Raw genomic sequence first — 13,377 nt, forward strand, 5'->3', positions numbered from 1 at the left:
GGGGGGCAGGGTCTCTCCGTGTGGCCCTGGAACTCACCCTGTAGTCCAGGCTGTCCTCGAACTCACAGAGATCCACCTGCCTCTGCCTCCCGTGTGTCACTACACCCAGCTTCGATTTAATTTTTTTTAACTTTATTTAACTTTATTTCACGCACATTAGTATAATAATGTCAGATTTTCTGGAACTGGAATTACAGACAGCTGTGAGCTGCCATGTGGGTGCTGGGAATTGAACCCTGGTCCTCTGGAGGAGCAGTCAGTGCTCTTAACCACTGAACCATCTCGCCAGCCCCGATTTAATTTTTATTATTCTTATTTGTGTGTGAGTGTGCACACACGCCATCTGCGTGTGAACGCCTACAGAGTTCAGAAGACAGTGTAGAAACCCTGATGTGTGGGAGCCTGGACTCTGCTGAACCAGCCCTTTAGCCGCCAGTCAAGCATCTTGTAAGATGTCTCTGGGAAACTGTTAGTAAGATGCCATTCTCTTGACTTTTGTCTGGCAGTGCTGGGAATTGATCCTTGGACTTGCAGATGCTCAACCTCTGCTCCATCCTCTTCTTTTATTGGTTTGTTTTGATCTTTTTATTTTGAGGCAGGATATCACTAAGTTACCTACTCTGGCCTTGAACTTGGCAATCCTCCTGCCCCAGCCTCCCAATGAGCTAGGTCTACGGTTTTGTACCCTCAGGTCTATCTTCTCCCCTCCTAAAAGGGTATCCATGAGCCTAGGTCACCTTAACTGAGGAAATGTCTGTTAGGATTGTCCTCAGTAAAATGTCCCCTCCCCCTACCCTGTACTGTTTGGAAGACAGTCCAGTGGTGTGCCGCTAACCGAGCATGAGGGAGTTCTGTCCTCCTAAGGGCAGATCTCTCATTGACTAGGCTGAGTTCTGTGTGGCTGTCAGCTTCTTCACCTGCTCATCGTTTATATTAATACAGACCCGGTTCTTCATTTTACCCCTTGAGCTCTGATGCGGCTTTGTTTCTTTTGTTGCTTGGGATCTCCAGTGCTCTTCTCAGCACCAGCTCTCAGACCACGATTGTCAAGAGCCTGGGTGGGGCAGAAAAGGTCCCAGTATTCAAGCTGCCAACCCATTATCCTTCCCAGAATGAAGGGCAGAGAGGAAGCAGGCTGAAGAAGCCCGTTTGACGGGCAGAGCCCCCGCCTCAGCTGTCACTGAGTGACTAGGAGTGAAGGCTCCACGCTCGCACTGCTCGGAGACCGATCCCACAAATCTACTCACGGGTGGGACCATAAGCAGCTGGAGAGCTACTGGCTGTAGGGAACCTTGGTCCAAAAGGCTGTTGCGCTGTAGGCCAGAGCAGCATAGGCCTTGTTTTCTGTCCCCTTGCATTTTCACGGCCTCCTGCCTAACTCTGTTTCCATCTTAGACCTGGGCCAGGCCCGTCTAGATGTTTGCACTGGGACACCTCCAAGCCCTGGTCCCCCTGTCCAGTCTCAACTAAGCCCCAACTGTTTCGGATCCTGGTTTCTTGGGTGCTTCATTGTTCCCCAGACTGAACCCCCAGAAGGCAGACTGAACACCCTGTTCCTTCCAGTTCAACTTCTGGCCCCTTCCTCTGCCTCAGAAGCCAATGATAAAACCTACACACTGGTATCTCTGGGGGACAAAGCTGTAGTCAGCACTTTCAGGCTTGTGAGGCAAGAAGACAGAGGTTAGGCTATGACTGTTGTATGCCTTAGGGGACAAAGGGACGCCCACCACTTTATCCCTTCTTGGCCCCACCTTGCTTTTGCCAGAGATTCCCAACCCTGGGAACTCAGCTGTGGGTGCTCAGCCAGGTAGTCAGCAGGGCAATTAAAATACTGTATGGCTTCCAATAGGATTAATCACAGCTGCATCCATAGAGGGGCCTTTCTCTGAGGATCTTCAAACCCTCGTTGGACATGATCTCATTCTTTTCTGGGATCCCCCACCCTGGAGCCCTACCAAGAAGCTGGGGCCCAGCAGAGAATGAGCAGAGGATGAGGGCAATGAATGTCGGAAGAAGACCAGGTTGCTGCCACCCACCTGGGCAGATAGAGGAGCGTTTGATCTGGCAGAGAATAGGGACCTTCATTCAATGCTCAGGAGAGGCCAGCCTGCCATGAGCCAGGTGCTCCTAAAACACTATGTCAGGACTGCTCAAGCCAGGGCCTGCCTGCCCTGGAGCCCACATCCAGCACGGTAGAGTGATGTCTCAGGGGCTGTGGCATGTGGACTTTGCTAAGCCCACCCAGTGTCCTTTAGAAGTTGAGCAGCTGTTGCTGCAGGAACACTTTGACACAACAGGTTGCCTTGGATTTCAAGCCACTGGGACAGCCAGCAGGAAAGGGTGAAGAAACTGGCTAAGACGCCACGTGGTGTGTGTGGGGCCAGACCCAGGACTCCGAGGAAGAGCCTGAGCCAGAATGCACGAGTTTTTCAGGAAATGACCTTTTTGGACAGGTGATTCTGGCAGGCAGCAGAAAGTCATGTGGTCCAAGAAAGAGACTCACAGGCTGGCTTGATCCAGGTTGAAGGTTTTGAGGACCCGAACTGAAGCTGGCAACAGAATGTGGGAGAGACAGAGCCTGTGTGGGCCTGTGGCCAGGAGGAAATGAAAGACAGGAGGGGGAGGTTGCTGGGAAGTCACGGTGGAAGCGGGCAGAAGGAACCAGGAGGAACCCGCAGTGCACTGTTGAGCTACGGGGCCGCCAGCAGCCCAGGAGGCAGAGGCTGGCGGACCTCCCTCCTCCCTCCCTTCACCAGACAGACCAGTTGGTGTGCTTTCACAGCCTCATTCCTCCCCCTAGAGGCTCCTGGAAGCACAGCCACTTTCTCCGAAAGGGAAACGGGTGAACAGTTTGAAGGTCCCCAGTTCCAAGGTCAACCCCTTGGCACACAGCAAGGAGACAAGTGGGTCCTTTTAGACCAGAAAGAAAAACCAGTCACTGAAAGTAGAAACCATGTCCCGCTTGGGCATGAGGGGATAGGAAAGGCTCACCCAACTGTCTACCCCACATGGTAGAGGCCCCTAGAACAAAGTGCCTAAAGTCTGGGCTACTGGAGTCCTTGCCCCGCCCTTATAAACTACGTGTTTAATCCCAGCACTCGAGGGAGGCATAAACAGGCGCATCTCTGTGAGTTCGAGGCCAGTCTGGTCTACAGAGTGAGTTCCAGGACACACAGAAACATTGTCTCAAAAAAAAAAAAAAAAAAAAGGAAAAAAAAGAAAGGAAAAGAAGCTATGTGATCTTGAGCCAGTAATTTTACCTTGTTAAGTCTAAGTTCCTTAAGTCTGTAAAATAAGACTGCCCATCTCAGATGCTGAACTGAAACACTTAGCGTGGCCATCTCATTTCCTGACCAAATCTGCTACATTACCTCATTGACTGGTCGGAGTAGAGGTGGATGTGAAAGCGACTGAAATTCTCAGAGTGTGGTACACACTTCAGCGAGTGCTGTTCATTCAAACTCAGGAAGAGTGGTTTCGCTTCTCAGTATCTCCACCTCCCCTGACTGAGGTCTGTGCTCCATCCTGGGCTCCTGCCCACTTCCCCAGCCAGCACTGCAGAGGTTGCAGGACCCTGGTCCTCCCCCTGCCCTGTCCAGCCCATCCCATGGTTGACTGCTTGGACTAGAAGACTCACTCCAGAGAAGTGGGGTCAGGGAGTGACCTTGGCTGAGGACCTGCTGGCCAATGGAAGGGTACCAGTAGGGGCAAGGACTGACCCAATACCATCTGCATTAGGATCATGACTCTGGGCAAACTGTTTACCAATGCAGTGAGGGGCCTATTTATAGCCTCAGCTGCTTCTCCAGCTTACCAGGAGGGGGGCAGAGTGACTCCCCAGAGCAAGGGTGCTAGCTGGGACAAGGAACAATTCTCTGCCTAGGCGGTACTGCACAGACCCCTGAACCGCTCATGGCAGGGGAGAGCTTCCCTTTCACGTCCTCCACACTGCGAGCTCTCCGCCTACAGAGAGAGTGGCTGGAATGGGAGGACAGGAGGCGGGCTGCCGCTCGGCAGTGTCAAAGCCAAAGGTACCTCTCTAGTCCCCAGACACGGCTCACGAGGCCGCGCCGCTCCTGCCGAGACCCAGCTGTCCACAATGCCCTGTTCTCTGGGGACCTACAGCAGGTTCAAATCCTGTTCCAAGACGAAGAGGCTGCCAACATGATTGTGGAGACAGTGAGCAACCAGCTGGCCTGGTCAGCTGAACAGGGTAAGGAGTACCACCCAGGAGGGCAGAAGAGGGGAGAAGTGTGGGGGTGGGGAAGGGAAGAGTCCAGACCCCCCTTCTCCTTTAACCCATGTTAGCTCCTTCCTCAACAGTTGAGGCCAAGTGTGGATTTGTTTGTGGTTACGAGACAGGGTTCCACTGTGTAGATCAGGCTAGCCTTAAACTCTACCCACCTCTGCCTCCTGAATGCTGGGGTTAAAGGAGTGTGTCACCACACCTAGCCTCCAAAAGTTATGTTCTGATATAACACATATACAGATTGTAAGTGCTGGTTTTGGTTGACAGACATTGTGTGCAGTAGATTAATTATATAGGAATACTCATGTTTTTGATATGTGTGTGTGTGTACACACACACACACACACACACACACATATATATATATGTCCATGTTTCTCCTATGGTTTTCTTCTATAGAAGAGAATTTTTTAAATCCATATGCAAAATTTTTTTACACCTATTGAAGTTGTGGGGTAGGGAGAAGACCCAAGCACCTCCTGCTGAACCCGCTCACCAGTCCAGTTTTATTTTGGGGCGGTAGGACTGGGCCATAGTTTGAGTGATATTAATAAGCATCGTCTTTGCTGCTGTGCTCCAACCCAGAGCTTTTTAAATTTTGAAACAGAGTCTTGCTAAGTAACCTAGGCTGGTTTTCAACTCACTCCGTAGCCCAGGCAGATTTTGAACTAGTGATCCTCTGCCTCAGCTTCGGAGTAACTGGGACCATGTGCTTGTCCCATCAGGTCCTGTTCAACTTGTTGTCATTTGTTTTGAAACAGGATCTCTCTGTATGGCCCAGGCTAGCCTGGAACTTAGGATCTTAATGTCTCGTGCTCCTGGGTGATGAGCCTGCACTCATACACCACCGCGTTTGTTTGTTTGTTTGTTTGTTTGTTTGGTTGGTTGGTTGGTTGGTTGGTTTGTTGGTTTTTTCAAGACAGGGTTTCTCTATGTAGTCTTGACTATCCTGGAACTCCCTGTGTAGATCAGGTTGGCCTCTAGCTCACAGATATCCACCTGCCTCTGCCTCCTCCATGGCTGTGCACCCCCACCACTCATCTTAAAAAAAAATAATGTTGTTGTTGAGACTCAGCCTTTCTAACATACCAATGGCATCTTATTTTCCAGCTGTAAAAATTCTTCAGTGTTAGCTAGATAGTGCACTGGCCAGCGCATCAAAGGCTCAAATCTTTAATCCCCCCACACTCATTAGAGCAGAGCACATAAGATCACCTGGATGGGAGGTGGTGGTGGCACACACCTTTAATCCCAGCACTCAGGAGGCACAGGCAGGAGGGTCTCTCTGAGCTAGATGCCAGCCTGGTCTACAGAGTGAGTTCCAGGACACCAGGACTACCAGTGAACCCTGTCTCTAGTAACAACAAAACAAAAGATCACCTGGATACCCGAATGTGGGAGCATTCTGGTTGTGATGTCTGTCACCCCACCCCACCCACCCCCAGATCGCCAGAATGACTTGCCTGATCTGGCTGGCTGGGGTGCTGTGCCCTTCCTCCTTTATCACTCCGTTATCCCTCCTGCTTTCTGTGCAGTCAGAGATCACTTTCCCCAGTAGGGAACCGGCCCTTAGTCAAGGGCATACACGTAACTGCTCCCCTGCTAGGACCTCCAAATAAGCTCTCCAGATGATTGGCCTCACAGTGCTCTGGTGCCTGCTTCTCTCAGCGCCCATCCTGTATCCCTACGCTCATTGTCCTTTATAACTTTTTTATTATTTATTTATTTATTTTGGTTTTTCGAGACAGGGTTTCTCTGTGGTTTTGGAGCCTGTCCTGAAACTAGCTCTTGTAGACCAGGCTGGTCTCGAACTCACAGAGATTCGCCTGCCTCTGCCTCCCAAGTGCTGGGATTAAAGGCGTGCGCCACCATCACCTGGCCTATAACTTTTTTAGAATTATCTTATTTCATGTGTACGAGCATTTTGCTTGTGTGTGCATGTCTGGTGTCCATGGAGGACAGCAGAGGGCACTGGATTCCCCAAAACTGGGGTGACAGGGAGCCCATGCTAGGGCTTCTCTGGGAACCCAACTCCAGTCTTCTGGTAGAGCATGAAGCATTATTAAGCCCTGAGCCATTTCTCCAGCCCCATTGCCCTCAGTCTTCAATGAGCTCATAGCTATCTCCTCCAAATCTTTATCTGCCCAGGCAAACCCAGGTTTCACTGTCCTCTACTCCCTGCATTTGCAGCCTCCCTGCCTTCTGAAGCCTATTCTGTATTTTCTTTTTTGATTTTGTTTTTTGTTTGTTTGTGTCTGTTTGGTTTTAGTTTTTTTGTTTTTTGAGACAGGTTTCTCTGTGTAACAGCTCTGGCTGTCTTGGAACTCACTTGGTAGACCAGGCAGGCCTCGAACTCATAGAGATCTACCTGCCTCTGCCTCCTGAGTGCTGACATTAAAGGCGTGCACCACCACTGCCCAGCCACCTTTTCCCTTTTTGATTTTTTCATTTTGATTGTTGATTGATTGATGATTGATTGGTTATGGTATTAAGCAATGGAAGGCAGAGCCCCCCTCATAGGCGAGTGAGACTCCCAGCAAGCCATACTCTGGTCCCCTATGCTACCTTGAGTAGGATGAGGACCTTTAGTGTGTAACAGATTTCCTGGGATGCATCCCAGCTTAGCAAGTTTGCCCAAGTTCACTGAATGCTTACCTGAGATACTTGTGAAAACCAACAAGAGATTGCTTCAACCTCAGCCCTTGGACCTGGGGTTTCCCAGTCCCATAGACGAGCTTATGAGCCCAGGACAGTCAAGCACTGCAGACTGCAAGACCTGCTCACCTACCATGGTGGCACAATGACTCTACCAAGCCGTTCTGGCTTTGTCCCCAAGAATACCCATCACCCCCCAAAATGGAACCCGGACTTAGTTTTAGTCTTCAAAAACAAAAGCAAAATTTGCTTCACCCAAGATTCAGAGAAGCAGTGACCTTCCTTCCCTGCCATGCCCACGGTGTCCACTTCAACAGGACACACCTGTATCCTTTAAACAACTTGTTGACTATTCGTTCAAAGCCAGCACCAGTCGTCTGATCAACAGGCCCCTCTTTTCGTTCCACATTCCGCTTCGAAACTCAGTTCTACACACACCTATGCATAGCTACCATCTCCAAGACTAGATGTGAACAGAGAGCGCCACCAAACCCACTGGTCCCCCAAAGACCCCAAGCTTCCTTCCCATAGGGTTTGCCCCTTTGCCCTCTTCTGCCTTCGCAGTTTCGTAGAACTTTTCTAGGACCCATAGTATGTGATATTTTCTGTCTCATTTTCCAGTGTTGGGGAGTATAGTGTTTTGTTATAGACAGACAAAGGGTCTTCCAGCGTGTACTCCCAATTCAAGACTTGAGCGAACCCCTAGCCACAGGTCCAGCATGGTCAGTAAGCTAGACCCAGGGAAAGCCAGCATCCACTGCCAGCCATAGACAGCTTCTCTGCCGTGCTCTCCCATACAAAGTCCTACAGTACTGCCTGTTCTCCTTAGGATTCTGGGTGCTGACTCCAAAGACCAAGCACACAGCACCTCTTACCATCGCTGTGGCCAGAGGCTACATAGACTGCGCCCGGCACCTTATCCTGCAGGGGGCTGACCTCGATGCCCGGATTGGAGGTCGTGCTGCCTTGCACGAGGCCTGTGCCCAAACCCAACCCGACTGTGTTCGGCTGCTGCTCACGTTTGGTGCCAAGGCTAATGTGCTGTCTGAGGAGGGTATGACCCCCTTGCACCTGTGCACGGCTCCTGAGTCTTTGCAGTAGGTGCCTATGGCCTGGGCTGGTTTGGGGGGGGGGTCTGTGTCCAGCTCACCCGCCTAGGAATAAGGGTGACTTGACTAAGCTTTGTTGTGTGTAAAGCGCCTCGTGCATTTATGTTTTCACACAGAGATAGAGGCCTCATTATTTCTTTTTTTTAAAGATTTATGTATGTATGTATATATGTATGTATTTAATGTGAACTAGTGTTTTGCCTGTATATACTCTGTGTGAGGGTGTCAGATACTCTAGAACTGGAGTTACAGACAGTTGCGAGCTGCCATATGGGTGCTGGGAATTGACCAGGGTCCTCTGGAAGAGCAGTCGGTGCTCTTAACCACTGAGCCACCTCTCCAGCCCTCATTGTTTCATTTATGTGTATATGTGTGTGTGCACGTGTGTGCAGGTGCCTCCAGAGGCCAGAGTAGGATATCGGGTCTCCTGGAGTTGGAGTTACACCATGGTGTCTGGCTTTCCTTCTTCTTTGAAACAGAACCTATGTTTCTGAGGCTGGCCTCACACTCAGGATCTGCCTGCCCCCTGCTCTGCCTCCTGAGTCTATTACAGATGCACACCACTATGCCCCGCTCTCTCCTCCCACTGGATTGATTTTGTATTTGGTTTCTCTATATACCTGGCTGACCTGAAACTTGCTGTTTACGCCAGCCTGACCTCGAAGTTTTGGTGATCCTCCTGCTTCTGCCTGCTCAGTGCTCAGGTTACAGCTGTGTGCCACCACACCTGGTTCCACACTTATTTTTATTTGGTTTTGTTTTGGACAGAATCTCGTGTAGCTTGGAGGAGAATGACCTTAAACTCATGACCCTCCTACCGCTACCTCCTAAGCGCTGGGAGTGTAGACATGCGCCACGATGCTCAGAAATCAAAACCAGGGCTTTGTACTGGCTGGGCAAGCACTCTCTTAACCGAGTAATAGCCTTAACTTTTTTTTTTGTTTGTTTGTTTGTTGAGAGAGGGTCTCTCTGTAGCTTTGGAGACTGTCCTGTCACTTGCTCCGTAGGTCAGAGCTGGCCTTGAACTCACAGAGATCTGCCTGCCTCTGCCTCCCAAGTGCTGGGATTAAAGGCCTCCACTGCCCGGCTTTTCCTTAACCCTTTTTTTTTTTTTATTGTTGTTTGCTTATTGGCGGTAGGGTTTCACTGTGTAGCCCAGGCTAACCCAAACTCTTTTGGTTTTTTTGAGACAGGGTTTATCTGTGTAGCTTTGGGGCCTATCCTGGCACTAACTCTGTAGACCAGGCTATTCTCAAACACAGAGATCCGCCTGCCTCTGCCTCCTAAGTGCTGGGCAGTCTTCTGGTCACTGGGATTACAAACACAAGCCACCATAGGCACAGGCAGTGAGTGCCCTTTCACTTTTCTTGGGTCAGCCGTCTGGGACTCCCTGCACGGTGGCACTCACTCTTTTACAGATCAGTTCAACAAACTCAGCTGGCAGGTAAGAACTCAAGACACTGACAGCCAGAGACCTGTCCCCACCAGCTGTAGATCAGAGATATACCTCAAAGGAATCTAAACTTGCCAGCCCTATTAGGAGGCTGAGGCAGGAGGATTATTAGTACCTGGCCAGCCTGGGCCAGTGGGACCTTGTCTTCAGTAAACAACATTACCAGCCCTTTCCCTGGTTCTTAGGACACAACTGAACGCCTTGGTAGCTGTGCACAAGTGTCTTTCCACTGTGTTTGTCCTTTTGCATATAACGAGAAGGGTCATTTCCCGGAGCCCTGCAGAGTGAGCTTTTTAAAGTGCTTCTTACATTCAATACTAGAAGTCAAAATATGGCAACAATTAGAATTTACTGCAGAATTAAACTCAGCAGTTTGTCAAAGGCGGTGTTTACTCAGGTCTTGGCCACGGAGCCCTTGTATCCGTGATCTGTGCTGAATCCGGGGGAAGGATCTCCAATTATGGTTTCATTAACGTGATCGGCCCGTGCTGTTCCAGCAGCTGCTATTGTCCCTTCCCAGCATACATTACGCTGGCTGGGCTGAGATGGCTCAGCTGTTTAAATCACCATTGGTTTCGTTTCATTGGCAATTTAGTTGGGCTCGTGTTCCGTCTCCGCGGTAGGTAACAGCACATTTGCTTACAATGGTGTGCTGGCCTGTAATTTTTCCAGGAATTCAAAGACTGTGAAGAGGTTCCCTCTAAAATGTTTTGCTTGTTTTCTCTAAGGGAAAGCAGAGTAGGGAGGTCCCTGGCAGCTTTTCTGGACCCAGTGAACGCAGCCTGTTTGGAAAGAGTAGTGTAGTCTATTTCTACACGCACACACTTTAATATTCTGCGTGGCATAGTGCACACAGGAGTGGGTTTCCCAAATCTTGTCCTATCAGAATGTTGGGAGATCAGGAGCATGGGTCGTGGCTCAGTTGGGAGTGTGTCACAGAAACTGAGCATGGTGGTACAGGCCTATAATCCCAGCAAGTGGGAAGAGGAGGCTGGAGGTTCGGGAGTTCCAGATCGTTCTCTACCGCGCAGTGAGTCTGACGCTGTCAGAAACAGGGCACTGCTCAGCTATAGCTTGCTTAGCTTGCCTGGGTTTCACGCCTCGCACAAAGTAAGTGCGTCAGTTCCATTCAGGATGGACTCTCCGCTAATGCTATGTGTGTGTTCTTGGCTGCGGCACTAGACTGTTTGGGGCTTAACTTTTTCATATGAAAATTGAAGGTGCTTCTGGCGGCTTCTACTGGCCCCAGAACCCTGGTGTTTGTAATGGAGCTTCTGTGATGGAGACACCAGGGCAGGCCTCCAGGTAGAGGTGTGGGAAGGAAATGGGTGGTGATAGCGGACCTTAGGGTCCTCAGGATTTGCCCGGGCCTTGCACCCTCTTCTTAGGTGTGCCAAGTTGCTGCTAGAGGCTGGAGCATCTGTGAATGAGGCCTCGCGAGAGAGCGAAGTCACGCCCCTGCATGTGGCTGCAGCTCGCGGCCTGGAGCAACACGTGGCTCTCTACCTGGAGAATGGCGCCAACGTGAGCCTGCGCACCAGTCAGGGCGAGACTGCACTGAATGCAGCCTGTGCTGGCGCAGAGGGGCCAGGTAGCTGCCGAAAGCACGAGGCAGCAGTGCGACGTCTCTTGGAAGCCGGGGCTGATCCCAGGGCTGCCGGTCGCAAGCGCCACACACCGCTGCACAACGCCTGTGCTAATGGCTGCGGAGGCCTGGCCGAGCTGCTGCTGCGCCACGGAGCCAGAGTTGGCGTCACCAATGGGGCTGGCCACACACCCATGGACTGCGCGCTGCAGGCGGTACAGGATGCCCCCAACTGGGAGCCCGAGGTCCTCTTTGCAGCACTGCTGGACTATGGGGCCCCACCCGTTCACCCTGAGGTGCGCTGGGAGGGCCTATGGAAGGTGCCAACTCTTAGAGAGAGAGAGCCTGGGACAGAACTTCCCCTACTAAAAGGGCCTCCCTCGGTGACTGGAGGTCCGCCCTCAACTGGGCAGAGGGGATAGGCTAGCCAAAGGAAGAGTCAAGGTTACTGGGGTCAGAAGCTTAGGGCAAGTGTGGATGAGGCAGACTGAGGCATGAGGGTGTGTGTGTGGCCAGCCTTGGGCTTGCCTTAGTTGGGGCAACATGGAACTCCTAGGCCCCTGTTTTAATTCCCAGATGCTGAAACACTGCGCCAACTTTCCTCGGGCCCTGGAAGTCCTCCTTAATGCCTATCCATGTGTTCCGTCCTGCGACAGCTGGGTGGACGCAGTGCTCCCGGAACTGTGGCAGGTATGTCTACTCCAAGGGCGAAGCTTTTCCCTAGAGGGCTAGAGAGGCCAGAGGACTCTCCTTTCAAGCTTCAAGACCAGCTTCAGAGAGGGAAGGTAGGCCATGAAACCCTGGGTTCCAGGCTTCTGTCCATAGCAGCCCACGCAGATCTTTGATCTTCCACACTGCCCAGCCTCTTGCTGACAACCACTCACTTACCAGTCAGCTCTGACTCGGTGGGAATTCTACCAGCTCGTCTGGGGTGGCAGTGGCCACGGACATGGCTGAAATCCAGTCCCCAATACCATGGCATTGGGTTATCAAAATCAGGGGTATTGGATCATCCAATCCTCCCTTCTTCTGGCCTAGGAACACGAAGCCTTCTACAGATCAGCCCTAAGCATGGAAAACCAGCCAAGACGGTTGCAGCACCTGGCCCGCCTGGCTGTTCGTGCTCAGTTGGGTAGCAACTGTCGGCAGGCAGCCACCCAACTCCCATTGCCCCCACTGCTCAGAGACTACCTGCTGCTGTGTGTGGAGGGGCAAATCCGGTGAGCTCCGAGTGGGCCACTTCTACTTCCATCCGATCCTACGACCGGCGCTGAAAAACCAACCACTGCCCCTTCCTTTGCGCTTTGCCTGCCTCCAGGACCAGTTTGTCCCTCCACTGACACTTTAAGCCACCTGCTGATCTTCAGGCCGTCTCAGCCTGTCCCCAACCCTCCACTCCCATGCTTATGTAGGTAGATGGCCTCTTTATCTACCCAAGCTACAAATAATCCACAGTGCAGCTCTCCCCTTGCCACCCATATGTCTACTCAGCCCTTCATAGTGACCGGCCCTTTGTTGGACTTGATAGCCTATACTTCTAACCCCAGGACTGGAGGCTGAGGCAGTAGAACTATGAGGTCAACACTAGCAAGATCTTTGGGGGGAGGGTGTATCCTGCTTCTTTGCCTTCTTTCCAGCATGATTCTGGATAGAACTAAAAGAAAGGGCTGCTGTGATTGTTGTTCCCCCAGCACGAGGCATGGAACCCGGGGCTGGGGGCATGCTAAGCAAGTGTCCCACCACAGAGTCCACCTCTGTCTCTTGATGAAACCCATGTCTTGAACGGATGCTAGAATACTCTTTTTTTTTTTTTTTTTTTTTTGAGACAGCGTTTCTCTGTATAATAGCCCTAGCTGTCCTGGAACTTGCTTTGTAGACCAGGCTGGCCTCGAACTCACAGAGATCTGCTTGCTTTTTGTCTCCTGAGTGCTGTAATTAAAGGCATGTGCCGCCACCACCTGGCCACCGGAGACATTTCTGATGTGGTCTCCCTTACTCCCCAGGTGTTGCATGGCATCTTAATTGGCAGTCTGTCTAGAATGGCTTCTGGGGCCCAGAAAGGTGGAAAGCCATTCTCTCTTCTTTCTTCTGGTCCTAGAGACAGAAAGGTGTGACCACTCACCTTTAGGAGGAGGCTTTTCAAGGCAAACCAGTTTTGTTTGTTTGTTTGAGACAGGGTTTCTACAGTCTTGGCTGTCCTGGAACTCACTTTGTAGACCAGGCTGGCCTCAAACTCACAGAGATCCGCCTGCCTCTGCCTCCCAAGTGCTGGGGTTAAAGGTGTGCGCTACCACCACCCGCCTTGCAAACCAGTTTTATGAATGCA

General features: G+C 51.3%; 1 protein-coding gene across 1 annotated transcript; it reads left to right on the forward strand.

Moving 5' to 3' along the window:
* Window positions 1–3,877: 3,877 nt before the first annotated feature.
* Window positions 3,878–13,377, forward strand: Asb16 (ankyrin repeat and SOCS box containing 16). Its single transcript, XM_050156916.1, has 5 exons — window positions 3,878–4,213; window positions 7,734–8,001; window positions 10,855–11,347; window positions 11,628–11,741; window positions 12,090–13,377. The coding sequence occupies exons 1-5, from the start codon at window positions 3,913–3,915 to the stop codon at window positions 12,273–12,275; spliced, it is 1,362 nt and encodes a 453-aa protein (XP_050012873.1). The 5' UTR covers window positions 3,878–3,912; the 3' UTR covers window positions 12,276–13,377.

This window comes from Alexandromys fortis, unplaced genomic scaffold (genome assembly GCF_014885135.2).
Source record: "Alexandromys fortis isolate MF-2015 unplaced genomic scaffold, M_Fortis_MF-2015_v1.1 scaffold_31, whole genome shotgun sequence".
NCBI classification, from domain to species: Eukaryota; Metazoa; Chordata; class Mammalia; order Rodentia; family Cricetidae; genus Alexandromys; species Alexandromys fortis.